Source organism: Triturus cristatus, chromosome 11 (assembly GCF_964204655.1).
Source record: "Triturus cristatus chromosome 11, aTriCri1.1, whole genome shotgun sequence".
In the NCBI taxonomy this organism is placed as follows: domain Eukaryota; kingdom Metazoa; phylum Chordata; class Amphibia; order Caudata; family Salamandridae; genus Triturus; species Triturus cristatus.
The window spans coordinates 666,165,886-666,192,958 of NC_140594.1; the positions used below are offsets into that span (position 1 = coordinate 666,165,886).

The window sequence follows — 27,073 nt, forward strand, 5'->3', positions numbered from 1 at the left end:
AAGTGATCTGGACTGAGAAGTGTCCAAAGGCATTAGACATTTTCAACACAGCACTGTGTTCATCACCTGTTTTGAAGGCCCCTGACTTCAGTAAAGAGTTTATTTTCCAGATAGATGGCTCTGAACATGGGATAGGTGCAGTCTTGTCACAAGTGAATGATTTGGGCTAGGATCAGCCAGTTGCCTTAATCGGCAGGCAACTCCTTCCTAGGCAGCAGCGTTGGAGTGCCATTGAGAGGGAAGCCTTTGGTGGTCGGGCCCCTTAAGAAGCTAAGACCTTACCTGTTTGGTACTCACTCCGAAGTTTAAACTGACCACAGACCCCCCAAGTGGCTGATGCAGATGAGAGGAAAGAACCCCAAGCTGTTAAGGTGGTCCCTTGCCCTAAAGAGTATGGAACACGGATCTGGGACTGACCATGCCAATGTAGATGGCCTTTCCGGGTTCTTCCACTTAGCTGATGAGAATCACCAGGAAAAAGGTTAGTTGCTTATCACCTTTCTGCTGAGAGTGCACTGAGGCCTGCTAAGCAGACCTCAGTGTCAATGCCCTGCCCCAAAAGTGTAGTTGAACTAGCTGTACCCAATTTGAAATGGCTATATTAACTGTAAGTTTCTAGTAGACGGTCCCCTGGTACACTGGGCATGTAAGTTAGAGGGGTACCCAAGGGCTTGCAGCACTGGTTATGCAACCCTGATGGTTCTGCAAGTAAAAAGAAGTCCTCCAGTTCGACACTGCATACTAGTAGAGCAGTCATGCACTGCTATCCCGACTTTGCCATGGAAGGCAATGGCAAAGCCATCACTTCCCCAGTACATCTGTGTAAGTCACCCCTCTGGCAGGTCCACGGAGTCCTAAGGCAGGGTGTGACATATGACACAAGCAGGACGTGTACTTTATATATAACAAGAAAAAAGGGAGAATATGAGGTCGGCCAGACATTATGGAAGCAAGGAGCACGCCCTATGATGAAGCATGATAGCCATTTGGGTGTGTGAAGGCTCCTTTTCTTAAAGGAGTGGACCACCTTCCGCTCCTCAAATGTCTGACCAACCTCATATTCTCCCCTTTTTCTGGAAGGAACTCGATACTCTTATATAGATTTGATCCCATGAGAGCACGTATGCTGGACCGAAAAGCACTCTTGGTCCCCCTTTTGTTCTGAGATAGGACATGTACTTTACCTGTCCTGGCCGTAAACACACAAAACTACAGTTTTTACTGCGGAAAGACTTGGTTGCCCAGTTGGTGAGTACAGAGTTACATGCTGACCCCTCAGCTGTGCTAACTCCTGAACGTGCTACCAAAGTGTGCCCGCCAATGTATCAACCAATTCGTTACATTAAGCCCAATTTGTTTCTCAAGTTGAAATTATTGTAACTTGTTGCAATGTGCAGCTTTAGCAAAGCTGCCACTTTGTTACCTTTGAAAACTCCTGTGCCTTCCTTTGCACACATGGAGGCTGTTCCACAAGACAGCTTTGTGCCCTGGAGCGACTCTTAGGAAGGCGAACAATGGGGGATTACAGGCTGGGGAGGTGTCACTTCCTTCCTGCAGGAACCCACTCATGTTTTGGCCCTAAATGGCAGGCTTCAAAGGAGATTCCGCCTTTGAAGGGCTGATGTATCACACTAGGGAGGAGTGCTACCCCATTGTTTAGGCAGACAAGCTGTCATGGAGAGCAAAATGGAGAAACAAGTTGCAATACCAGTTTCACCAGGGGATTGTAGCCCCATGGTAGCCCCACCCCCCATCACCCACCAGTGTGGGTTAGGCAGTTTTGAACACCGAGAGAGGGGTATCACCATCTTGGGGAGTGGGCAGAATGGTGCATCCTGGTATAGCCAGATGCCACACTCCACAGAATGGGATCACCAGGTGAAAAGGAACCTGGTAGCCCTTTGGACAAACTGCATCCATCCCAGAGTGCACCCTCTGAGCATAAAGGGGGCACCCCTGGCACCCAGACCACAGATCTCAACCAACTTGGAAGAAGGACTGCCCTGCTGCACCGAGGGACCAGCAAAGGGAGGCTGCACTGATGAGGGCTGCGCCTGCTGCACCTTGTGGCTGTCGAAGAAAGGGAATGTGCCTCCTGTGTCCTACACAAGGAGAAGATGTCTCCAGAGCCTAGTCAAGCCGCCAAATGACCTCTAAGGGCCAGCTGACTGGCCTCCTATTCGCAGTCCAGGGACACAATGCTGAAGAAGGCTGCTGGGGCAAGTAGATAACCCAAAGTCTTCAAGTTGCTTCTACCACTGCCTTGCTGCACTGAGTACCAAGATCAGACGCACAGAGTTGCACCCTCGTTCACGGAGCCCAGGAGTGCTGTTGGAGAGCTGCTAGGACCCTCAGAAGGCAAGTTATTGACCTAGGAAGGATTGGTCTGTGACCTCAACAGTGAACAACTGGTAGTCCAGTGGCGACTGGACTTCGGTCAGACCGGAGGCAACTTAATGGGACATTGACCCTGCAACCAGGACCCCCTCATCATCTTTATGGTTTGTGAAATCCCTGGGGAAAGACCCCATCGACTGTGTCAAATCCACAGTTTCCTAAGAGCATCTTCAGCCCTTCCATAAGACTCCATTGGAATCCATTACAACGTGGATAAAGTGCATGGAACTGTTTAAGGACTGCTTATTCTGTGAAGGTAACTGTTATTTAGGACCTTGCTAGTACCCATGACTAGCTCCCTGCCAGAGTTGGTTGTCCCAAGTAGTTCTAACTGACTGCATTGACACTTACCTACGTTTTCTTTGAAAACGTTTTTAAGTGTCCAATTCGTTGACTCTGCCAAGGCTTGTTCGCGGTTGAGTGAAATTGCTTTGGTTTCTTATTGCTTGTAAAATATGTATCCCTGGAATCCTCCAGTGGATCTTTTTCATTCTATTGTGTAAATTCTTATAATAATGCTGTCTATTTTTATAAATTGGTTTCCGATTTCATAAGTGTGTGTCGATTTTTTTCTTAAAATGTTTTGGTGCTGTTTAAATGCTTTACCCTTGTTCCTCTGTGTAAACCTTTCTGCTCAGTACCACAGCTACCCAGGGTTGAGCTGATGGGTTGAGATACGAAAACTATTCTTGGGAGCAAGCTCTCGCCACTGCAGCCTTTGCAGTTTAGAAGAGCACCCCCTTGTCATGGGGTCACCTTTGACGCTCTATGCAGAGCATGCAGTGTTTGCAATCATTCAGAAGGCTAAGACTACTCTAACTGCAGAGAGTGTGTCAGGATAGAATGTGATACTGTCACTACAGTCTTTGAAGGTTGTGAAGTATCATACAGTGAATCCTGTGACATTCTTTGCCCATCCTATATTAGACTCTGAAGATGATGTGCATGACTGTGTAACTTATATTACAAATAAATCTTCTCCGGCAACAGAGGATCCTATACCAGGTAGCATAGTCTATTTTGTTGATGGTTCTTCTACTATTGACCAGAATACAGGAGTAAGACACACAGGTGTAGCAGTAGTCAGAGAACAACAGCATGATTCTTCTGATAGACTCCAAATAGTAGAGCAGTTAACATTGCCAGCACATTATTCTGCACAAGCAGCAGAATTGATAACATTGATAGAGGCTCTTAAGCAAGGAGCAGGTAAAGTGCATCAATACTCCAAAGGATGGATTTAGTGCCATAAAGGTAGAGCTGCATGTTATGAGAGTGATGATAATGCAGCCCGCTATGTACTTAACCTTATGACGGCCATGGAAGGAGTGGTATTTGCCAAAATTAGATCTGCATGCTGTACTTTCATCCCAGAAAATTATGCGGACAGTGGAACTTTGTCAGAGGTTATACAGACTTTACACAATCTTTTCGAAGAAAATGGTAGATGGAGGAGGTGCCCCAGATAATTGGTTTAGTGAGTGGCTGTCATTGCTGCCATCCTGGATGTCGGGATTGTTGGGAGCCATGTTGCCGACTATTGTGGTTCTACTAACAGTTTATTCTATGTTAAGTTTGGTCCTTGCATGTTGTAGATGGATAGGTACAAAGGCGGGAGTGATGTTTTCAGTTAAAACACCAACGCAAGTAGTATATTCTTGGAGAAACTCATATCGCTTAGTGCCAAGTGTAGACCAAGGTTTAGATCCAGTAGTTGAAATATCAACTAGAGGGGGGAAATGGTAGGAGAAATATGAAATGTGAAAACACAGCGCAACAGCAAACCTCAGTAGAGAGTGTCACAGAGTTATACGTGGTAAAAGAACAGTGCAGGCCAAAACTTTGTGCTGATGAGAGAGAGAGAGGTGAAGAGTTTACTTTAGAACACAATGCATGGGTAAGGTCATAGTTAAAAGAAAACATGTTTATTAAGCTTATAAAATGTCTGGCCCTAGTACACAGGCACACCGGTTCTATTCTGTGTTTTCAAATAGGTTAGGAACTTGTTAGACAATGGGAGCAAGAGATCGAATTAGCCAATAACGCACAGAATCTGATAAGAGGTCTTAAGGGCTCAATGGTAAAGCACACTAGCCAACAAGCATGTGTTACACCCAAATACATGCGCATTCAAAAATGTTGAAGAACACTTAGTTTGTTTAGCATTGTTAGAAACTGCAATAAAAGATGTGTAGATAATCAGGTTAAAGTCTAGGGTCAGAGGTGACCTCACGTTTGTTGTAATTAATGTGTACCACAGTGTAACCATCTAGTAATATATTTTCTGAACTTTTGTAATCCTCATTGTTTAAATCTGTATAAAAAAAAGCTGCCTGTGGAGCAGCAGATGGAGACAGACTATTTACTGATGTAGACTTGCCATTCTCTCTGTTGTGACAGTAAAGATCTGTTTTTACATAGCCAAAGAGGAGTCTGTCTTTTTCTTCATTTTTTAAGTTACCCTGCAACACCAGGCACAGATGTTCTTTGAGGTTGCTGACCCTCTAAACTGTTCTCCTCATAGCGATCACTTCTGTATGCTGACTCAGAAGAGGTGAAGGCGATGTCATTAGAGCCACCGTATACAGCCTTCTTTCCTGACAAGCTGGTGCTCAGGAGTCTGGCATCCTTTCTTCCGAAAGTGAGGTTCCCTTTCATGTGGGGCAGTCTAACACACTCCACACTTTCTTCTCTATCAGATTCCTCTAAGGATAAAGAGAGGATTCATCGACTAGATCTGTGCAGAGTCCTTAGTTTCTATAAAGGTTAGACAAAGTTGCACTGGATGAATGACAGACTTTGTTTAATTCAACAGCCCAAAGAAGGGAAGGAGATTTTGGATACAAATCTTATCGCGATGAATCTCAAAGTATCAGGATGTGCTTGACTTAGAAGGAACATACTGAGGGCCTTCAGCTCATTCTACCAGAGATAAGGTCACTTCCACGGTTTTCCGTTGTTGGACATCTGCCAGGTTGGCACATTTCTGTTGTGTAGGACTTTCCTGGAGTAAAGTCCACTTCTCAAGCCCACCACCTTTTGAGGATAATGTTTGGGGTTTATGTGCATAATGGCCTTTCTGTTGGATATCCTATCTAACTGGAGATTCCTCACATACTCTCGCCCTCCCACCTCCCTCCCGTTCTGTGATAGAAGACTTCTGATGGGTTATAAGGTGCCATCTTAGATTCAGCACAGTCTGATTACCAATTTATCTCCGTGTCTTAGGGTGCCTGTGTTCACGTTCGCACAGGATACATTGCAGAAGAAAATTCGGATACAGCATAGCGCCTGTGGCAATTAAAAACGTGACAAATCTGCAGTTAGAATACCCACTATATAGAACACTTTTATTTATTTTTCAATGTATTTATTCTATAGTCTAGTATAGCGCACAGCTACCCAATAGGTTTTCAGCTGTCCTGTTTTTCCCTTGTGCATGGTTTAGTGCTAATCTCTCAAGCAAAAAAAGTCCCATCTTTACATTCTTGGATTATGAAAGTGCTCAGAACGGCGCTAGTTCCGTGAATATAAGGCTGGAAAAGTAGCAGAGCATGGAAGAACTCTTAGCTTGTACAATTCAAGTTCTATGTATGCAAATACGAATGTTAGAGAAAATTATGTGTATTGTCACTGGAGCTTCAAACTGTAATTGAGATACCTATGTTAAACATTTCCCACTAGTAAAACCAAGTGATCCATGCTGGATTCTTTTACAAGCAAATAGACTACAAAATTAGTGCCTGAAGTATTATATATTTTGTTATTATATACTAGATCAGAGTAGTTCATTAAGTGAGTCATCTAAAATTAGATAAACATTAACAAAACAAGTAGGATTGTCTTCAGTGTGCTAAAGCATGCAAGCACCATTTATGAATGCTTGTGTTTTCACGTTAAAGCTAGATCCATTGAATTAGTCAATGGTTATTCTTTAATAAACTACATTCACATCACTGTAAAGAGCCTTGTTTTCTTACACATTGCATTGGTGTTCGTAGTGGGACTACCTGCAAAACGCTCTTTAAACTCACACTATTCTTGATTAGCATCATCCTCTGCTATTATGTGCCGGGATCCCAATGCAGCAGTGAAACTACCCTGACAAGCAAAATCTCTTCCAATCCTAGAAATTGTAAACACATATCTTTTTTCAAATGCACTTCAGCCCATACCTATGCACCCTATTTTGGACTTGCTGATATTATGAATAGCAACCACAAGGTAATGGATGTAATTCTTGAATTTATCTCGGCCACTGGCAATCGCTCGGGCCGCATTCCAGTCCATTGTTCTTGCCACTATACACAAAATCCTGCTTAATGCAAATCAGTACCAACCTTGCTATGCATGGTAATAGTACATCCCAAACTACCAGGACGAGGCCCCTTCCCGGTTGGGGCCACAAGCAACCGCAGACTGTTTTTGACCTACTTAGCTCTCCTAGGTGAGGTATAGCGTGAGGACTACTGGTCGCTTAGGGCTTAAACCGCTACTTCTGATAGAGACTTCTAGCAGCAGATTCCTTACCTTAGAATTATCCCCAGGTATCCGATTAAGTCAATAATTTTTTTTGTGACCAGTGCCCCTGCGCGCCGATAGTTGGTGTTGTTCGGCTCCACCTGCTGTTGTCAGAATCATCTGCCCTGGAAGTGACATGCTTGTTGCCTATATAGGCGCCACCCCAGTGTGCTGACATCAGTTCTTTCTTTCTGCTCCAGTCAGTGCAGATCCGGAAAAGAGCAACCTCAGTCACTTTTTGACTGACCCTTATTCAACCTTTTGTGGAAGATTTTTTGAGCCATTGTCTCCTGGTATGGCAGGGTTGTCCGTGAGGAAGGCTGGTTTTAAGCCCTGTGGCGCCGGTTACCGGCAAATGACGGTGACAGACCCACACCTTGTCTGTCTCTGGTGCCATGACCTGGAATCAAAAACCTGCGTCGATTGTCATGCAATGCACCCTTAAGACCTAGAGGGAGTGCTCCCTCAAGCACCTTTCCTCTCACCATGCGACGCTGCAACAGTCTTGATCCCGGTCGAGAGCAAAGTCCCGCGATCGGTCACGGAGCCACTCTAAATGCTCAACGTCACACTCAAAGTCGTCCGGGTATTTAGGTAAATTCCACAAGCATAAAAAGAACGAAAAGCCTAAGAGTTCTTCGACTTTGTCCCCTCCGTCAAAATCATCCGATGAGACGGGGGAGCATCTACATACAAGGCCTGGCTCCGCGGTTTAGACAGTGCCTGGGCCATCTCCTCACCGCTCTGAGTTTCGAGGAGCCGTTGTGACCCCTGCCTAACTCCGAGACTTTTATGAGGCCATGCACCTCATATTTGGGCACACGTCCCAGCTGGAGTGCCTTTGGGCCCTGTGGGTTAGAGAGGTCCCCTGCTGGGTTTCCACCTACAGATTTGCCCCCGGCACCAGTCAGGCCCCTTGGATCCATGGACGGATTTGGACCATCTGGATACCTTGGGCAAGAAGATGTTTTGTTCTGCCAGCATGTCGCTACAGTCCGTGAACACCGCAGGCCTTTTGGGCCAAAATTCCCATCAGCTTCTGGACTCGGTTGCGCAGGTGGTGCCTATGGTCTCGGAGAAGGTCTGAGCCTTACTCTCCCAAGTTATTGCTGATGGGAAGGATGCAGCTAAGGTCCCATACGTTGTGGGCTGGATATGACCGACTCACTAGGCTGAGCAGTTTTATCGTCGTTGGCCCTTAGGCACTACTCTTGGTTGAGAACCACTGGCTTTTGGAGGATGTCTAGGCCTCGCTCATGGACATACCCTTTGCTGGCTCCTGTCTCTTTGAAGAAAAAGCTGATTCAGCGCTAAAGCGCTTCGTGGACAGCAGAGCTATGGCTAGGTTCTTCAATTTTTCTATGGTCCCTCACCAACCGCAGACTGCCTTTTTCTCCATTTGTGGCCACCGAAGGAGCTTTCAGCTGCATCTCTACCTGCCTAGCCACCACGGCATGCAAGCGTCCCAGCGCCTGCATGGCAGAGGATGCGGTAACCGCAGACCTCGTGGGTCAGGTAGCCAGAGGTTGGACCAGTTCACCAACCACCCCTCCCCTAGCCCCCACCTTGGGTAGCCGCAGCCTCTTTAGATCACCCTCCGACCATCATGGCCACCTGGTGGGAGGCAGTATACGCTATCACCTGCACCAGATGGTGCTCAGGGGCTACTCCCGCCCCACAGCGACTACCCCGCCACCCATGCCCCCAACTTGCGACAGGCTGATGGAGGACCATATCTCCTTACTCTGCTAGGAAGTGGCGGCTCTCTTGGCCAAGGGAGCCATGGAGAGGGTGGCGGCATCAGAAGTAGGTCGTGGTTGCTATTCCCACTACTTCCTGGCACCCATGAAGGATGGATACCTTTGTGTTTTCCTACACCTGCGCCCTCTCAGTTCTTTCCTGAAAGGAGAAATTGAAAATGCTCACTCTCGCTCATGTCCTGTCTGACCTGGACCCAGGAGACTGGATGGTAGCGTTGGATTTGTAGGACGCATACTTCCAGATCCCCATCCTGCCTGCCCACAGATGTTACCTGTGGTTCACGGTAGTCCAAGATCACTTTCAGTTGACTGCGCTTCCCTTTGGCCTTACATGTGCCTCTCGGGTGTTCACCAAGGTGATGACGATAGTTGCAGCTCATCTACAGAGCTCAGGGGTGCTAGTTTTCCCCTATCTCGGCAACTGGCTGTTGAGGGCGGGCTCACCCCAGGCGGTCGTCTCCCACCTCCAGACTACGGCTGACCACCTGAACCCTCTGGGGTTCACCATAAATGTGCCAATGTCACACCTTACCCCTTCTCAGACGCTCCCTTTCATCGGAGTTATTCTGGACACAGTGCAGTTTTATGTTTATCCACCCGAACGGCAAGTCCAGGATTGTCAGGCTATGATACCCATGTTTCAACCTCTATCCTAGATTTCGGTGAGACTGATTCTGAGGCTACTGTTCTGCATAGCCTCCTGCATCCTGCTTGTGACACATGCCCATTGGCATATGCAGGTTCTGCAGTGGGACCTGAAGTTCCAATGGGCGCAGCATCAGAGGAATCCCTCCAACAGGGTCCAGATCTTGGTGGGCACTGCAAAAGGTCTGCAGTGATGGTTAATGAACGGCGATTGGGTCCGCAGTAGACCACTCTTCCTTCCCCAACCAGATCTGACAGTAGTGACAGATGTCACTCCTGGGCTGGGGCGGCCATCTGGGAGAGGTGGGGATCAGAGGCCTGTGGTCTCTGGCAGAATCCGGGCTCCACATCAACCAGTTGGAGCTCTGAGCAGTCCGTCTAGCATTTAAAGCCTTTCTACCCTCCATTAAGGGAAGGCTAGGGCAGGTGTTCATGGACAGCACTGCCACCATGTGAAACTGCATCCAACAGAGCGGGGAGTGTTGTGGGCCCTTTGTCAAGAGGCCTTACACCTCTGGAAATGGCTAGAAAGTCAGTGCATTTCCCTGGTGGTTTAACACCTGGAAGGATCTCTGAAATTCAGAGTGGGCAAACTCAGCCGAAGATGGCTGGCAGATCAATAATGGCGACTCTATCCGGAGGTGGTGCAAGGTCTCTATCAGCAGCAGGGAGAGCCTTGATTAGATCTGTTTGCCACAATGTCAGCAGTTCTGCTTATTGGAGTTTCCAAGGCAGCTCTTGCTCAGAGATCCTTTTTGTCTCCAGTGGAGATCAGGCCACCTGTATGCCTTTTCACCCATAACACTGCTGCCCAGAGTTCTCAAGAAAATCAGGAACTACCGAGCCCAAGTCTTCCTTGTGATTCTGCACTGGGTTTAGAGAGACTGGTGTCTCGAGCTTTTGAGCATAGCCATCGGTCCTCCGATCAGGCTGCCCCTACAGGAGGATCTTCTGTTGCAACAGCAGGGGAGCTGTCTCCACCCGAACCTGTCAACACTCCACCTTAATGCGTGGAGATTGAGCGGCGACAGTTGACAGCTTTCAACCTTCCGCGTGAAGTCTGTTATGTTATCTTGGCAGCTTGGCCTCCTTCCACCAGAATGGTATACGCTGGCCATTGGAGCAAGGTTGTGGCATGGTGTACAGCCCAACAGGTTGACCCTTTATATGCACCCCTTTCCCAAGTTCTTTTGTTTATCCGTATCCTGGCTCAGCAGGGCTCTGCATTAGGCATGATAAAGAGTTTTTATTCACCATCTTTGCTTTCCTGCGACTGCCAGGTCAGTCTTCCCTCTTCAAGTCCTCTGTTCTATATAGGTTCCTTAAGGGTTTGCAACACTTATTTCCTCCAGCTCACCTTCATCATGCCTCAATGGGACCTTAACTTGGTTGTTTAATTTTCTAATGTTTGATTCCTTTGAGCCACTTCATACCTGACTTCTAACACTTCTTACCATCAAGACAGCCTTTCTGGTAACAATTACATCTGCCCGGGGAAATGATAATTGAACTGCAGGCGCTGTCATCCCAGCCCCCATAGGTCTCTTTGTTCCCTGACAAACTGGTCCTTCTGACTCGAGGATCCTTCTTGGCGAAGGTAGTCACCGTGTACCACATAGGCCAGTCCATTATCTTACCTACTTTTTGCACTCCGCCTCATGCCTCTAAGGAAGAGGTGATACTCCACCGCCTAGACCAAAAAAGAGCATTGTTGTTCTAGCTTAACCGCACAAAACCAGACCAGTCTTCATGGGATATGTTGAAGCTAAAAAAGGGAAGGCCATGCAAAAACAAACCATCTTCCGATAGATCGTGCTTTGCATTAAGGTCTGCTACGCTTTGACCAAAAAGCAGTCCCCGAAGGGTTTGTGTGCTCACTCCACTAGTGCCAAGGCTGCGCCCATTGTGTTAGCACATGGAGTTCTGGTCCTGGACATCTGCCAGGCAGCAACCTGGGCCTCACAGCATACATTCACCAAGCACTACTGCCTGGACAGTACAATCTGTTGGGATGGGCACTTTGCCCGTTCGGTCCTTTAGGACTTTCTAGTCTAAATCAAATTTGCAGACCACCTCTGGAGAGGTATTTCTTGGGTTCCTATTCTAAGGTAAGGAATTTGCAGCTACAAGTCTCTAACAGATGAACAAGTTACTTACCTTCGGTAACGCCTTATCTGGTACAGACTCTTATCTAGCCACAGATTCCTTACCTCCTCACCCATCCTCTCTGCTCTGTGAATGGATTTGTAGGTACAGGGCTGCTCCCTTCACAGGGCCCCGAGTTCCACACACCAGTGTCAGTGTTCGTAGCTCCACACTCCTGGCATGGAAAGTTGCAAAAAGAAACTGAGTCCAGCGCTATGGGTGGCGCCCATATGGGAACTGAACACATCACTTCTGTCTCGAACGATGTAATGTGGAGTCTAAAGATGCCACCTATTGGTGCTCTTGATTTTTTTTTATGGATGCAGTCTAACACCTGGGGATAATTTTACAGTAAGGAACCTAATGCTAGATAGTCTCTACCTAATAAATCGTTACCGGAGGTAAGTAACTTGTTCAACAACAAAGTGATAGATGGAATGCTCAAATTATTCTTAACCACTGGCAATCGCATGTGACTGCATTCCAGTCTATCACGATTTCTCCCTCCGTGCCATTCTAGACAAAAGCCCACCTTATGCAAATTAGTACTGACCCTACTTGTCATGGAAGCAATTCGTCCCACACTGTCAGGCATTCGTCCAGCACTTTGTTGTTGCAGTTTACACCTTAAGTGCGACAGGTATGCGCTATCATGGGTCCTATTCTAAGTAGGTTGAAACTGGTAGGGGGTTGCTTGTGGTCCTTTCTGGACGAAGTCTTGCCTGGTAGTTCGGGACAGGCTGCTCCCATGAGAAGATGAATCAGTGCAAATTAGCATAAGGCAGACTTTTGTCTACAGTCGCATGGTGAGTGAAAAATGATGGACTTGAATATGGCCCAGCGATTGCCAGTGGCTGAGATTAATTCAGGCATTTCATTCAGCAGCTTTTGTTGTTGCAGGTTATTAAGACTAGGTAATTTGAACACTAGAATTCTGGTCTTCATTTGCTCTGTATTGAAATCTCTGAATTATTTTTACAGGAGTTTCGTCAGAAAGCCCTTGACTGGGAAAAGCAACGACTCATTTTTCGGCAGCAGGTGGAATCACTAGAAGTGCAGAAGAAAACATTGGCTGAGCAGTCCGAAATCTGTCAGGTATGGGGACTTTTTCCAGAGACAGAATAAACTAATCCAACAGCATAGTCGAGCACCGTCCAGCTGAAAACCTTCCCTCTCTCCATAGAGACATGGGGCACATGCACTTTCTTGTACATTGGTTCTATTTGAAAATTTGGTTAGAAATACTTAGATTAAGAAAGCTTGTGATTGGTTTAAAACATCAGAAAATAATTTAAAGATAAGCAGTAGTAATCATGTCAAAATTGGGATATGGCACAACATAGCATTCTAGGTGTGTCCCAATCTGAATTCATACAGAGATGTAGCTTGGAGCCAGTCATCCTCCAGGTGACGCCTTGCATGTGTTTGATAACAGGCTTGTCTTGCTGTATTTGTAGAGGCATATAGTATCATAAAGATATTATGTATCCTCCATAGATCTATTCACATTGGTTCAGATCTTTCACAGATGAAATCTAAAACTATCAGTACATTCTGCCTCACCGGATGAATCTTTCATAATCTCAAAATCAGCAATTCTGATGGCTACTTCTAACCATAGTTTACTCACCTTTTGAATATTCCCTCAGGTGGCAGACTAGATCCAGAAGTTTTTCAAAGCAGATCCCCCATGCTTTGCTAGGTAGCGCTGTGTGGTTCAGCGTTGGCCTCGTTTCACACTGAAAGTGACGGAGCAGAGCTGGATATAAGCGCTGCCCTGCATACTGAGGCCAGTTCCTTTCTTTCCGTACCTTCGGACCCGGAGCTTCACTTCCTCTTTTCTTTGAACTGATGTTTTTTCAAATCAAAATCCAGTGTGCAAGTGAATGAAGTTCCCACATAAAATGACAGGATTCTGACCATGTCATGACTGTAGAAACAGATTTCGTTAAAGGAATCGCATGAGGTGTGCCTTTGGTGTTTGGGCTTGGGTGGTGTGATCAGTGTGCCTTCCTGCATCCGGAAACTTGAAGCACAACTGTACTTCGCATATCATTGAAAGAAGTCATGGACCTCATGTAAGCCACATTCCTGCTCCAAGTTAAGGGCACGACCTGCTGTAGCTCTCAAGCCCAATCCCTCGACAGGTCTTCTGTGCAGACCAAGTCATCCAGTACGCCAAAGCCCAAATCAAAGTGTAAACTTAAGGTGAAGAGGAACTCAACCCCATCCCTCACTCTCTATTTAAAGAAAAGTTGCATGAGAGTCAAGGTGCCACTCAATCTTGCTCCTAATCCCGAAGTAATCCCATATGCTCCCCGAGTTTCCTACTCCATTTACGATACAGCAGCAGGTCGAAACTTTTAGGGAAGCCATTCTACGTATTTTTTACACTCTCATTGACTCCCTCTGTTGCACCCTCAGGCTTAAAAGATCAGTAGGGACCTCCAGTTGGGTTACAGCCAGCGAGCCATCCTCCGCTTCGTCTGAGCCCCTACAACTCTTTCTTGAGTTGCACATCAGCTTCCATTCCTACTTCCATTCTGACTTTGAGCCCTGTGCCAGTTCCTCTGTTATCAATGCCAGTCGTAGCGTTGCAGACGCCAGAGGGGGATCCGCTTCTGACTCCAATGGCTGACACCTACTCAAGCCATGCTTATATTCTCCTCCATAGCACCTGATTCTTTTATAGCTTGCTTCAGACAACACCCACTTCCTGCCTCAGAGCGATTCTCAGATCCTCCATCAGCTTTTTGGTTCCTATTCTGACCAGAGTTTACCACAAACCAGAGATGACAATTGTAGGAAGCTGGTTCTTTGTGATCTACCAATAACTAGGTATATTGTGCAGAGTCCAGAGATTCCCCCAGAAGTGTACAGACCACAATGCAAACCCAAAGTGCTCTATATGTGGTAGTGTGTTTGAGCAGTCTTAGGTCTAACACAGACAAAGTGATTAATAAATGGCACAACTCAAAAAGGATATCCTCACCAATTTTATAAAAATAAGTTTCTTTCAAGATTTATTTTAAGACCAAGAATTGCATGAAAACGTAAGTACTTTTTTCATAAGAAATACCTTTCACTTTAAAAAGTGGACACTATGCGGTTTTGCAGGTAAGTATACAACTTACAGTCTTGTTTTCAGGATGAAGAATCAGCACCAGGCAATGTTCAGGTGAGTAGCAAATCTGCATCGCCAGCCCTACCTATGTTAACTAGTGGAGAAAAGGGGTAATCGTCGAGATGCTGCTCACATGTGAGTAACACGATTTGGTAACACAGGGTTAAGGTAAGCACAGGGGTGGCCACAAGGCAGCACCAAACTTACACCCTCAGCGGCACAAAGGCGGCCGGGGCAGATGCCAACACAGCGTCGGGCGTCCAGTGCAAACCAATGGGGGAGATCGATTTTGAAGAAAGGCTCAGGCAAAGAGGCCGGACAAAGAAAACCCACAGCTGCCCAGGTAATTAGAGATGCTAGGGGACAGAGGGACACCATTGGTCAGGCTACCCATGTTCCAGGGGCTTCGGGAGAAGGGGTGTCCTTAGGCGTCGGACAAGTCTTACAGTGCCGGTCATGGTCAGGGGAAGTCTTCGAGTTGAGGCTTCAGGGGTGGAGGTGGAGTCCGGCATATGTCGGCTCATTGTAAGCTCTTGCTCAGAAGCTCTGGGGAACCTTCACAAGACCGGTGGTCCACTTGGATTCAGGCCATGGGCATCTAGTGCGTAGGTGGGTCCAGTGGTGTTTTTGCGGCTCTTGGGGCAGAGGTTTGTGTTCTTTAAAGTTGGTTTCTTCTGGACAGATCCACTGTCCACGGGAGATCTTGGTCTTTGTCGAAGGCAGGCAGTCCTCCCAAGCCTTCGAAGGTCGCTGGTCTGCAGGACGGGTCGTCTTTGGCCCAGGATCGCCGAGGGCTGCAGACAGGCAGGTAGGGCTGGGGCCAAGTCAGTTGCTGTCTTTAGTCTTCTCTGCTGGTGCAACGCTATTGTGTCCAGTTCTTCTTAGGTCATCAGGACTCTGATTTCAGGGTCTGGGGGTGCCACCTAAATACTAAATTTAGGGGTGGTACAGGAGAGTGACAGGTAGGGACCAATGGGTCTCTCACCTCTGGTATCTACACCCACTATCATGCCACCCTCCTGTGGCTGGAGGGCATAGCCCTGGCCCTAATTGGATAAGTCCCACCATTTTCAAGATGGTGGGCACTGAAAAATGTGCTTCACTTCACCTCCAGCACCTGGGGGGCACACTTCCTGTTCTCACTTAGATGTTCCCTATTGTTCTCCTGTCAAAAGTGGGGGGTTGAACCAGGGGCTGCCATCGGCTGCTAGCAACAGAGGATGGGGTCGCATTACAAAGGCAGCAAGGCTTTTGATGCTTCGCTCGTCCTGGGGAGGAGGTGTGACTCATAACATGATTAAAAGTGCCACGGATATATTAGACATCTCCCGACTCGTTCTAAAGAAAATCATCACCCAAACGTGCCAGCAATGTGAACAAGTGACAAAATAACTGGGTGTGAGGTCTTACCGCCGTGAACAAGCGAACTTGTTTTGGCGTCTTAGTCTGTTGCCATGTCTGGTGTAACATGAGCACCGGTGACAGTTCAAAGGTGAAATAAAAACAATTAGAAGACTGACCAGGATGCAGAACATTTGGGGGCCATCTTGAAAAGAAGTGTTGAAAACAGGCAGTATTTATCATGTACACGATAATAGGGACATTGCCTTAAAAGAACTGTAAACAACATCTAAATAAACAATGAAAGAAAATCCAGTATTTTCTGGAAAAAATATATTTTGTTTTAAATTACAGAGGGTAACCATGTGTCTTTCCAATCATAAATAGCAACTGCATTCTATATGGGCATGAAGGTATCCAATTGCTTGATCCAATATATTTCCCTCTGTAAGAGGTGTTTATGGTTATCTCTGCCTTCTAATAAATCAACAGTCTCTAACACCATAAAACGTAGTTGTTGTGTTTCAATGTTGAAAAATGTGAAGCTATCACCGATTTTTGATTGTTGGTCCATACATTGTTTTTATGTTCATTCAGTCTAATCTTGACTTTACGTTCAGTTTTCCTATGTATACCAAGCCGCAAGGACATTTCAATAAATACACTGCGTTTTTAGTGTCACAATTAGCAGTTGTATGTAATTTGATTTTGGTTCCTTTGTGTTGGTGAGGTATGAAATTTCCTTTGACAATGTTGCAATTATTGCAGTTGAGGCTCGGGAAGGTACCTTTGTGTTGGTAATTGGTATTTCTATGTGTATTTATAGATAACAATTCTTTTATGTTTTTACTCCGCTCTTATGCAAACAGAGGGGGTTCTTAGAAAAAACCCTTGAAAATCTGGTTCCATTTGTATCATTGGCCAGTGTTTTAGGATTAACCTTTCGATTCTCTTTGAGGAACTTTCTCATACTAATGGATGATTGGGATGATTTACCCCCATATTATGATAGAGACAGTTTATACATATATTTACAGGAGGCCAGTGGGCTTGATACACCCCCCCATATATGGGGTTGCTTTCTCCCATGGTCCTCCAACAGAAGAGAGTGCTTCCTTTGCTGTGGTAATTGGACATGCTGCTGAGGTCCTGAACTACAACTGTTCTGTGTTGAAGTTAAGACAAACATTCTTACTGAAGTCCTGCAACCTGGGCCTGCTTCCTCTAAGGCCTTACTCCCATTCACAAAGCCGTAAGTGACACTCTGGGCACTTGGTCTGAGCCTTGCTTTTGTCTGCCAGTGAACAGGAAGTTGACCAGGCGCCACAGACCAACCTTGATTTTCTGATGCATCATCCTATTCCTGAGAGTTTGGTTGTCCAAGCTAACATCAGCAAGGTGCATACAACTGCGTAGACAGCAAGTTGAAAAGGATTGAGGCATTGGGAAACTAAATGGTTCGAGGCATATGAGCTTCAGATCACACACTTAGGATAGTAGATCGCCATCTGGTGTTGGGCTCGGATGCTTGCAGGTTGTTGTTGTCTTCGGAAGAAGTCTTTGGTCACTAGATAGGTGACTCCTCCCTTGGACTACAGTGCGCATGGGCATCCACTCCATCCTCAGTTTTTTTCCGCCATTGGGTTCGGATGTAACTTTTCCACTCCTGTAGAAAACTTCAAAAACAAGCTTTCGAAGCGAAAAACTTTTACAAAACTACATCGAGGCACCTTCACTTGACATCGAATTCTTCGGACCGGTTCCGGACGTCGACGCGGGCGATTGAACCTATCCGCGCCGTGAGGCCTATGGCTCATGGAAAGGACGCCGTTTAAAAAATGCCACCAGTGTGGAGCAAAATTCCCACACAGTGACGATCATAAGGTCTGCAACCTGTGCCTGTCGCCGGAACACAACGAGTCCAGCTGTCCAGCCTGTGCCGCATTTCGATTCAAAAAGACCATTCGGGATCGAAGAGCTCGACGCCATATCATGGCACACAGACCAGCCCTGGAACCAGAAAACATCTTCGATGAGAGTCCCGATGTCCCGGAAGAAGATTCCGGGGAACTTCAAATTATCTCAGAAGCAGACGACTCAGACGACCCCATTACTCCGGGGCAATGCGTGAGTACCACTGCCCCTACCCCAACCCCTCCAAAACCAAAGGCATTGGTCAAGACTTCGCCAGCTGGCCCCAGTCGAGACCGAAAACACCCTTCAGAAGCCCCGCCTTCAGGCTCGGCTCCGAAGAAACACAAGCCTTCCAGTCGCTCGGTCCCGAGCAAACCACATATCATTGTGCCACCGGCACCTTCGGCACCGAAGACACAAGACCTCTCGGCACCGAAACCGGCTCCGGCGCCTTCGGCACCTAAAACACCGAGGCGCATAGACAAACCTGCACCGAAAGCTCCCAAGCTCAAAGACTCAACTTCGGCACCGAAACCTTCATCGGCGCCGAAATTCTGCCGTAGTTCTGTTTGGCCATCCTAGCCAAAAGGTAGGTCAACAGTTTGTCTACTTTGCAGCTATACAAGCACTCTCTAGGACATGGCCAATGAGATCTTGCTGGTGCTCCTAGAAGAGTTTTAGAGCCTCCTTAGCTCAAAACATTCAAGATGTCTAGGTTACAGTCAAATACATGATTTGTGCTGGCCTTTTGATTATTTGGGGTGAGAGGTAGGTACTAGTGTGGTGCTCCATTGCCATTTGTTAATGTGATCCGTGGGCTTTTCAGATGATGTACAGGAATCCCTTATGGATATGCTTTTTAATGGATCCCACCTTTTTGGTGAAAAAGCTGGAAAGTCAGGCCACAGCGCATTCTTTGGCCACTGGACTCCTGCCAGGTAGGTGCTCTATCAGTTTAGTCCATTTCAAGGCTATGCCAGATGATTGTTACAGACAGTACCATTTCCCCCGCCCCCATTCCCATTGCTTTCACCCTTGTCCTTTTGTGGCCAGAGATCAGGCAGGCAAGGTGGAGGTTACTAGGTGCCAGATCCTCAAAATCCCTCTACTCGAGGCATCAGCACCCAAGCCACTTTCATTTGCTCTGAGTGAAGTTTCCGTAGCAGTGGCAGGATCCAACATTTTCTCCATGGGTGGCAATCCATCACATCTGACAGATAGGTTCTTCAGATCGTTTAGCAGGGCTACGCCCTTCTACTCCTTGCCGACTCGCCGCGGCTTCCTCACACATCAGAGCAGCTTTAAGTGGAGCACCTATCCAACTTAATGCAAGAGGTGCAAACTCTACTATCTAGAGGGACATTTGACAAGGTTTTGGATAAGGAGGATCTTCTGTCCCAGCAGCAGGCAGCATTCCTCACCCGAACCTGCGCAATCTCCACCTCTATGTGTGAAGATTGAGCTGCAGCAATTGACAGCATTTAATTTGCCAACTGAAGTTGTGCATGTCATCCTGGCTGCCAGGCACCCTTCCACAAAATATATTTAAGTCCAGAGCTAGGACAGATTTGGGACCTAGTGTGAAGTCCTTAAGACAGACCTTATGCAAGCCACGCTGTCAAATATGTTGTTTGTTTTGTTATTTAATGGCCCTTTCTGCATTTCCGGACCAACTTCCCTCGTTAAAATCATCTGTTGTGATGCAGTTTATTAAATGTTTAACATATATTTCCATCCCAAAGCGTGTGAGATGAAACCGTGGGACTTAATTTGGTCCTGACATGTCTCATTTCTACCCCATTGAAGCCAATGCAGAGCTGCTTTTTGTATCATCTGATAATAAAGACTTTCTTCATCATTGCAATCACTTCTGCTCATTGTATGAGTGAGCTCCAGGCTCTCCCAACGCAACCATCCTACCCCACCTTTTTGCCAGATAAACAAGTGCTGAGGACCAGGACAGTCTTCTTGTCAAAAGTCGTTTTTCCTTCTCATGTTGAGCAATCCATTGCTCTCCCAACGATCTTTTTCCCATTTTTCCCCTCAAAAGAGGACAAGAGACTCCATTGACTGGACCCCAAAGATCTGTAAACTTTTACATTGATCGCAACAAACACCATTTGGTGGAAGATCAGTTCTTTGGGGTTCTCTGACGCAAAGAAAGGTAAGGCAGTGTGGAAAAGGACTTTGTCGAGGTGGATAGTCTTTTACATTATGAGCTGCTATGCACTGCCCCAAAAGCCGCCTTTGGAACGAGGACCCATTCCACCAGGGCCAAGGCTACCCTATATCATTGGCACACAAAGTGCCTTTCCTTGACATGTGTCAGGCCACAACTTTGTGTCAGTGCACACATTCATGAAGATCTGCTGCCTTGACAGCTACTTCTGACGGGAAGGGCATTTCTCTTTGGTCCTGCAGGACTCTTAGGTTTGAGCTCACTTTACAGACCCATCACTTGGGAGGTACTGCTATAGTGTCTTTTCCAAATGTGAGGAATCTGAGGATCTTTGTGTTTGTGGATGTGGAAATAGTAGAGCAAGAAACTGACATCAGCATACAGGTGGAGGGACTTATATATATGCTTATATTAGCGAGCCAAACAAGGCCAACATAAAGCCACGCAATGTCACCTATTGAAGCACTGCTATAAAAAACCACCGGATCTAGTCTGGCACCTGAGGTACTATTCTAAAGGTGAGGAATCTGAGGTTGAATAGATAATCCACCTAAAAGAATGTTACTACTGAAGGTAAGTAACATGTTATACTATTTTTCCCCTGAACCAGCAGCATAACTTTGGAATTGATTAGGTTGTAAATTGCTGCCTCTAATTAGAACTAGTCAGCCTTGCTCCTGGGATGTGGGATTGGAGAGTGGCGTGGGCTCTTCCCCCTTGAAATCGTTTGAACAAAATTATGCCAATTGATGCATTTTACAGTACAGTTTTTACGTAATTGGCTAAAAAATCCAGTTCCACAAGGCATATCATTTTACATGACTTTTGCATTGAATTTCATTGCATTTTTTCCTTCTGCCTATGTTGAGCACATTAGCAATACGTTATGATTGAGAATCTACTTGAAAGTGGCATGGTGGAAGAATGATCTTACACCAGTCTTGCAAGCTCAAACATTGTGAACAAATCATTTACATCTTTATCAATTTAGATGATCCCCTATAAGTCCGTAAATATGAGCCTTAGCAGAAAGTGCCCATTTGGTGCAAGGATGCAGGATCAGCAGTAATTCTTCTGAATTCAGCATGAATTTTATCAAGTTTAAATAAATGACAGAAATGCTGGTTTTTATCCCTAAACATCACCCTGCTATTTTCAGAAAATACACACTTTTTCAGCATCAGTTACAAACATTTTATTTTGGATATTTGAGCTCAATTGCCCCAAACAAAAGCTTATCATTTTTAGGAAAAATATTACTCATTTACACTACTACCACACATTGACTGATTCTGCCTTTCATGAATGACATCGATTTTCACCATCATTAAGCCAAAGCCAACATTATGATAAGGATAAGCATAATTAAGACAAGAAAACCCTAGATATGTCAAGGATTGCAACCATTGTATATTCTGAGGGTAACCACAGGTGTGTCAGAAATGTGCCCCATATTTCAAACATGTGTACCCTATTGCCTGAGATAACCACTGTGGGGGCCAAACATTTCCTTAATATGTCAAGAAAGATACAGTGATGTCGAGAAGGCCCAACATTTGTCAGAGATGATCTCTCTCATGCCAGAGCTAACATTGTGTCTAAGATTGTGCATGATATAAATACGAAGGACACGGCTGACATTGCCACAGGTAGCTGAACATATGTAATTTATGTCTACAGTATGCCAAGGATGTTCACCTTTATTCCAGAGCCCCCATCATGCTAGGAATAGCAACCTCTGTGCCAGCAGTGCTCCCCGTATGACAAGTATGCACACAATATGTAAAACATGTGTAAGGTTAAGCCCGAACCTCATAATAGCCTACGTTGTGCCACAAATGCCCACAGTCTCTGATGTGCACCGTTATGTCTCTTTTGTGGTAGACAGTACTATTGGAGTAGGCGCAAGGCTAGTTTGCTCCCTCTCTAGAGTGGTACAGTGAGCAAAAATGCTATGGTCTGGAATGGGACGAAGAGTAATTATAAGTGGCTGAGATTAATTTAGGAATTAAACCCACCATTTGTTTATTTCTGTTTTTAGTATGCTATTGTAATCATTATCACATGCAGCCACACAATATGTTAAAGATGGGCACTTTATGCCATTGCCCTCATTATGCCAAGTATAGGCACATAGGTGTTGGTAATTCCCACCATTTGTCATGGCTTAGTGCTATTAAGCCAGAGAGAGCTGTATGTATTTTGAGAATGCCTTTCAATAGACATGATCAAGAACAATTGTTTCACTTATTCCCACAGTGTCAAAGAAGCGCACCACTATACTAGAGCCACATAATGTCAGTTTACAGCGTTGGTTATGCTAAGAATACCAACAATACAACACGGGTGTCACATTATGCCTTATTTGCCAAGCATTCTTCTGTGTGCTCAGTCAAAGTCAAACTTGCTGCCCTACATTAACAGTTAAGGTCTGACAGCCTCAGCCAATTAGCAGAGCAAAGTGGGATCTAGGTCTTTGCTTGAATAATCATTGGTGTCTTACCCTGCCCCTTGTGACTGTAGAGCAGCAGTATGTTTTTTTTCTTTTCCATGCACTCTGTATGTGGAAGAAGAGCTATAGCTTAACTCTCTCCCACCACATATCAGAGGCAGATATAAGCTACATTGATGGCACCCAGTTTAGCTAATATCACAGTGACTGTCAGTTGGAACCAGTTGTCTTCTTAGCATCGAGTATCTTACCTCAGTTTGGCCCCAGCCATATGCAAATCAGTCTTGACTCTGTTCCTCGTGTGAAAAGTCCACCCCGAACTGCCAGGACAGGTCTTCCCTGAATCGGAACACAGACAACCTAGGACCGGTTTCGCCCTAGTTAGAGCTCTTCAGCCAGGCATCTCTTGATTCCAGTGGCACAGGTACCCCTTTCACTCAGTTCGGACTGGACTGTTCCCATGAGGAACAGAGTCAAGGCTGATTTGCATATGGCTGGGACCAAACTGAGGTGGTGTGGTGGGCAATAAACAGTGGATTGGGATGCAACATCGAGCAATTGCCTGTGGCTGAGATTAATTCAAGCATTCCATCCCTCACTTTTTGATGATCAAGAGGGCGGAGCTCAACAAGAGACCTTTCACATCCTCAATTCTTAGACACACCTCCTATCCTTGTTAGTCATAAAACGTTTTCTAGATTTTTTCAAGTGTACCAACTGTGGCTGTTTGTTATTTTTGTCCTTGTCTCTTTTCAGCTGGGAGTTGTTGCATTTATAGGTGAAAACGCTTGGCAGTTTGGCGCTTTTCATGATGCTTTAGCTAAGGATTACCATTGTGACAACTTCACATCAGCATCTTGCTTTAAAAAGGACGAGGACCATATAATTCAGCTTTCTTAAAAATTCCACAATCTGAAAATTGCAGATTTATATTCTGGAGGAAAACAAATGTAGTCACTATGTAATAATATCCTATCCTGTATAAAATAAATAGTTCATGAGCTAAAATGTAAAAAAGACAGCGTTTTTAAGAGTTGCTGTAAGACCAAAGTGTTATAGCACATTAAATAAACTATTTTAATACATAAAGTAAGCTTTATGATTTATTTTGGACTACTGAGCTATGCAGACCTTCAGTAATTCAAACCTTTAGAGTTGCACACAGCTTGGATCAGTAGTTACTGTAACCCTGTAACACATGATACCTACATAAATATGTCCTTGTGATCTTTCTCTTTGTTCAGTATCGGGAATCGTGTCTAACCAAAGGTTTATTAACCATCAGTTCCACTTCAGAGCACCCAAGTAGTGAAAATTCCTAGGAATTTCAACTAAGTAGCATTTGTAATGACATCTGTGGATCTTTAGCTATCATTGACCACAAAGGAGACACCAGTAAAATAAAACCAAAACAAAGTAAATATCAAACTAATAAAATAATACACAAAACAACACTAACATAGATTCCTAGCCTACAGACATAGGGTAGCAGAGCTCCGATATATTCAAAGCAACATTCTCTGTCTATAGAAAGGTCTGTTGGAGAGTCTCCTCTCTGGTGAATGGTTTGCACAGGCCTCCACGGCTCCCAGGAGCTTCTGTGCACAAAACAGAAGTCTAAAAGGAGCCAGTTCAGCTTCTACTGTTCTCAGAAAGTGTGATATTTAGCTTCAAGTAGGAACAAGGCCTGACCTTCAAATCTGTGAGCACCACTCCCTTTGAGTGAGACTTGAGACCTGTCATTTATGTCCAAGGACTGCTGTTGGCTCAGTACCTCCCAGGAAGTGACAGAGCAGAGCTGCATACAAGCGTTGCCACCTAAACCGAGACTGAGTGGCCCTATAGGAGCAGGGTCAAACCAGATTCTCTAACGGCTTGGTCCAAACTGAGGACGCAAGAAATACAAAATAACGATGGACTGGGATGCAGCTGAAAAGATACTGGGGGCTGAGATTAACTCAAGCATTCCACCTATCACTTTTTTGTATATGTACACTGACATCAGTTTGTTTCTTTCTGCGCCTTCAGATGTGTATCCAAGGCTTTTTTTCCAGTTCCGTTAGCTTTCCAATGTCTTCTAAAAAAATAACGCAGTGTGCTAAGGAATGATTTCCCCTCCTAAAACAGCAGTTTCTAAACCATGGCGTGACTATACAAAACAAATGTCTGTCACCAAGCTGCATGAGGTGTGTCTGTGATGTCTTGACTCCGGTCATGACCCAAAGTAGTGCAATAAATGCATTTCATGCACCCAAAGACGATCCGGGACCGAGAAGCAAACCTCTATGTCACAGAGTACAAGAAGTCAAGACCCTCATCCTGTCCCTCTGTATCCAAAGAGTAAGTGTGAGGGCATCATGATGTGAATCTGTCTCCCTCTAGGTCCCCTGTCTCATAGCAATGCGCTCCAGGTTCCTCTGGCCACTGGTGACACAGCAGCAGGTTGAGGCCTTCAAGGAGGCCATGCTACAGATTTCTGGTGCTATACAGGCTCCCCTAGTGTGCCTTTGGGTCCCTAGGAACATGAAGGGACTCTGGTTGGATTGCCACTGGCAGATCTGTCATCTGCGCCATCTAACCCCTTGGCACCCACTTAAAGGACCATACTGATTCTGGTGTAGGTTTTTTTCATTCCGGCTCCAAGATATGTGCCGGTTCCTTCCAGCCTATGCCTATACTAACGTCACCCGCGATGGAAAAGGATCCGGCGCTGATTCCAATGTCAGATCCTGAACAGACTTGAATGAATGAATGAATGATGACATTTATAAAGCACTGGCTATCACTCCAACGGAGCATCTTGGCTCTGAGAGCAAGTGTCAAGGGAGTGTGATCTCTAATGTCGCCTTAGTCAGATGAAAGATAGGGCTAGACTGTCTGGAACTGAGAAGATCCAAGTTTTCAATTTTTTCTTAAAGATGTACTCGGTCTGTGTAAGTCTCAATTGAGTAGGTAAATAATTCCAGGCTTTTGTTCCTAGTGCAGCCATAGATTTTCCTCCTCTGGACTTAAAACTGAAATGAGGGGGTGCTAGTAGATTTTCCTTAGAGGATCTCAAGTTACGAGCAGGTACATAGGCTTTTAATCTGGTCCCAAGGTATTTAGGACCACTTTGTTTTACAGCTCTGAATGTTATCACAAGGATTTTAAAGAGAATTTTCTTGTGTATGGGCAGACAGTGGAGAATGTGATGAGCCTCGGAGGCAGAGGACTTCTTTGGTAAATTCAGTACCATTCGGGCTGCTGCATTTTTTACAGTCTGCAGCTTTTTTAGGGTACTCTTCTTTACACCTGCATAGAGACTGTTACAATAATCTAGTCATGATAAGATCATAACCACTGCCACGGACTTCTGAGCTATGGCTGGCAGGAGGTCAAAGATTTTTTTCAGAGTTTTTACCCAATGAAAACAAGTTCCTGCTACCGACAGGGCCTTCTGATGAAAGGAGAGAGAGGTATCAAATCGCACTACTAGATTTTCTGCAGTGTCCACAGTATTGGGGCGGGGGGGCTGCGTCTGTTGGCCACCACATTTTGGGTGAAAAGATATTATATTTACCCAGCAGCAGAATCTCCGTCTTTTGGCTGTTACATTTAAGGTGGTTGGTCTTCATCCATTCGAAGACAGCCGAGAGACATTGCTGGAAATTTTCTTCAGCTGCTGTGGATTCTTTATCCAGGGTAAGGATGAGCTGTGTATCATCAACGTAAGACATAGCCTCAATGTCAAAAGATGATACTAGATCTAGCAGGGACACCATATATATGTTAAAAAGTTTGGGGCTCAAAATTGAGCCCTGAGGCACACCCTGAGCACAGCTGCTTCTCAGTTGAAGTTGCCTAGTGTAACTGATTGTCTTCTGTTACCCAGAGAAGATGTCAACCAAGCCAGTGCCTTCTGTGAGATCCCTGCTCTTCTTAACTGTTTACCCAGAGCAACATGGGAAACAGTATCGAAAGCGGCTGATAGGTCCAACAGAATCAGCACTGCTATCTTCCCTTCATCCAATGTGAATTTTAGTGTCTCCGCAGTGGGTAGGAGTGCTGATTCTGTTGAATACCCAGCCCTGAAACCTGATTGCCTGGGGTGTAACACATTGTTTAATAGGAGAAAGTCATTTAGTCGCTTATTTACATATTTACAAGTTTCTCCGTTATCTTGCTTAAGCAGGGCATTAAAGAAATAGGTCTAAGATTGGTCAAAGTGGTTGGATCCGCGAGATGTTTTTTTTGAAGAGGTTTAATCGATGCAACTTTCCAGCTGTCTGGTACTAATGCCTGTCTGAGGGAAGAGTTGATAATCTGATTAATAATGAGATTAACAGTATCAACCAGAGCATGTAGAATTTTTGGGGGGCAAGGATCACCTGGAGAGCCCGATTTACATGTCAAAATAGCCTGTCTAGACTGTTCAAGGGTGATTTTGTTAAAATGATACAGCAGCGGTTTATTTTCTGAATTCTGATTTGACCCTTCAGCAGATGGTGTATCTGTTGAAAAATCCTTTCTAAGGTCACTGACCTTGTCATCGAAATAGTCTGCAATCTGATCACATAGTTGTTATGATGGGGGAATTTCTGGATTGAATATCTTAG

The 27,073-nt window shown here is 45.4% G+C and overlaps 1 protein-coding gene across 4 annotated transcripts in view; it reads left to right on the top strand.

Moving 5' to 3' along the window:
• Positions 1-27,073, top strand: part of CEP63 (centrosomal protein 63) — a 395,360-nt gene that overhangs the window by 147,062 nt on the left and 221,225 nt on the right. For 3 of the 4 annotated variants that reach the window (XM_085634243.1, XM_085634242.1, XM_085634244.1), the window contains exon 6: positions 12,450-12,563. The exons of the other annotated variant lie outside the window; for it this stretch is intronic. In XM_085634243.1, coding sequence (XP_085490369.1) covers positions 12,450-12,563 — 114 coding nt within the window. The remainder of the gene's footprint in view (positions 1-12,449; positions 12,564-27,073) is intronic. 4 annotated transcript variants of the gene reach the window in all.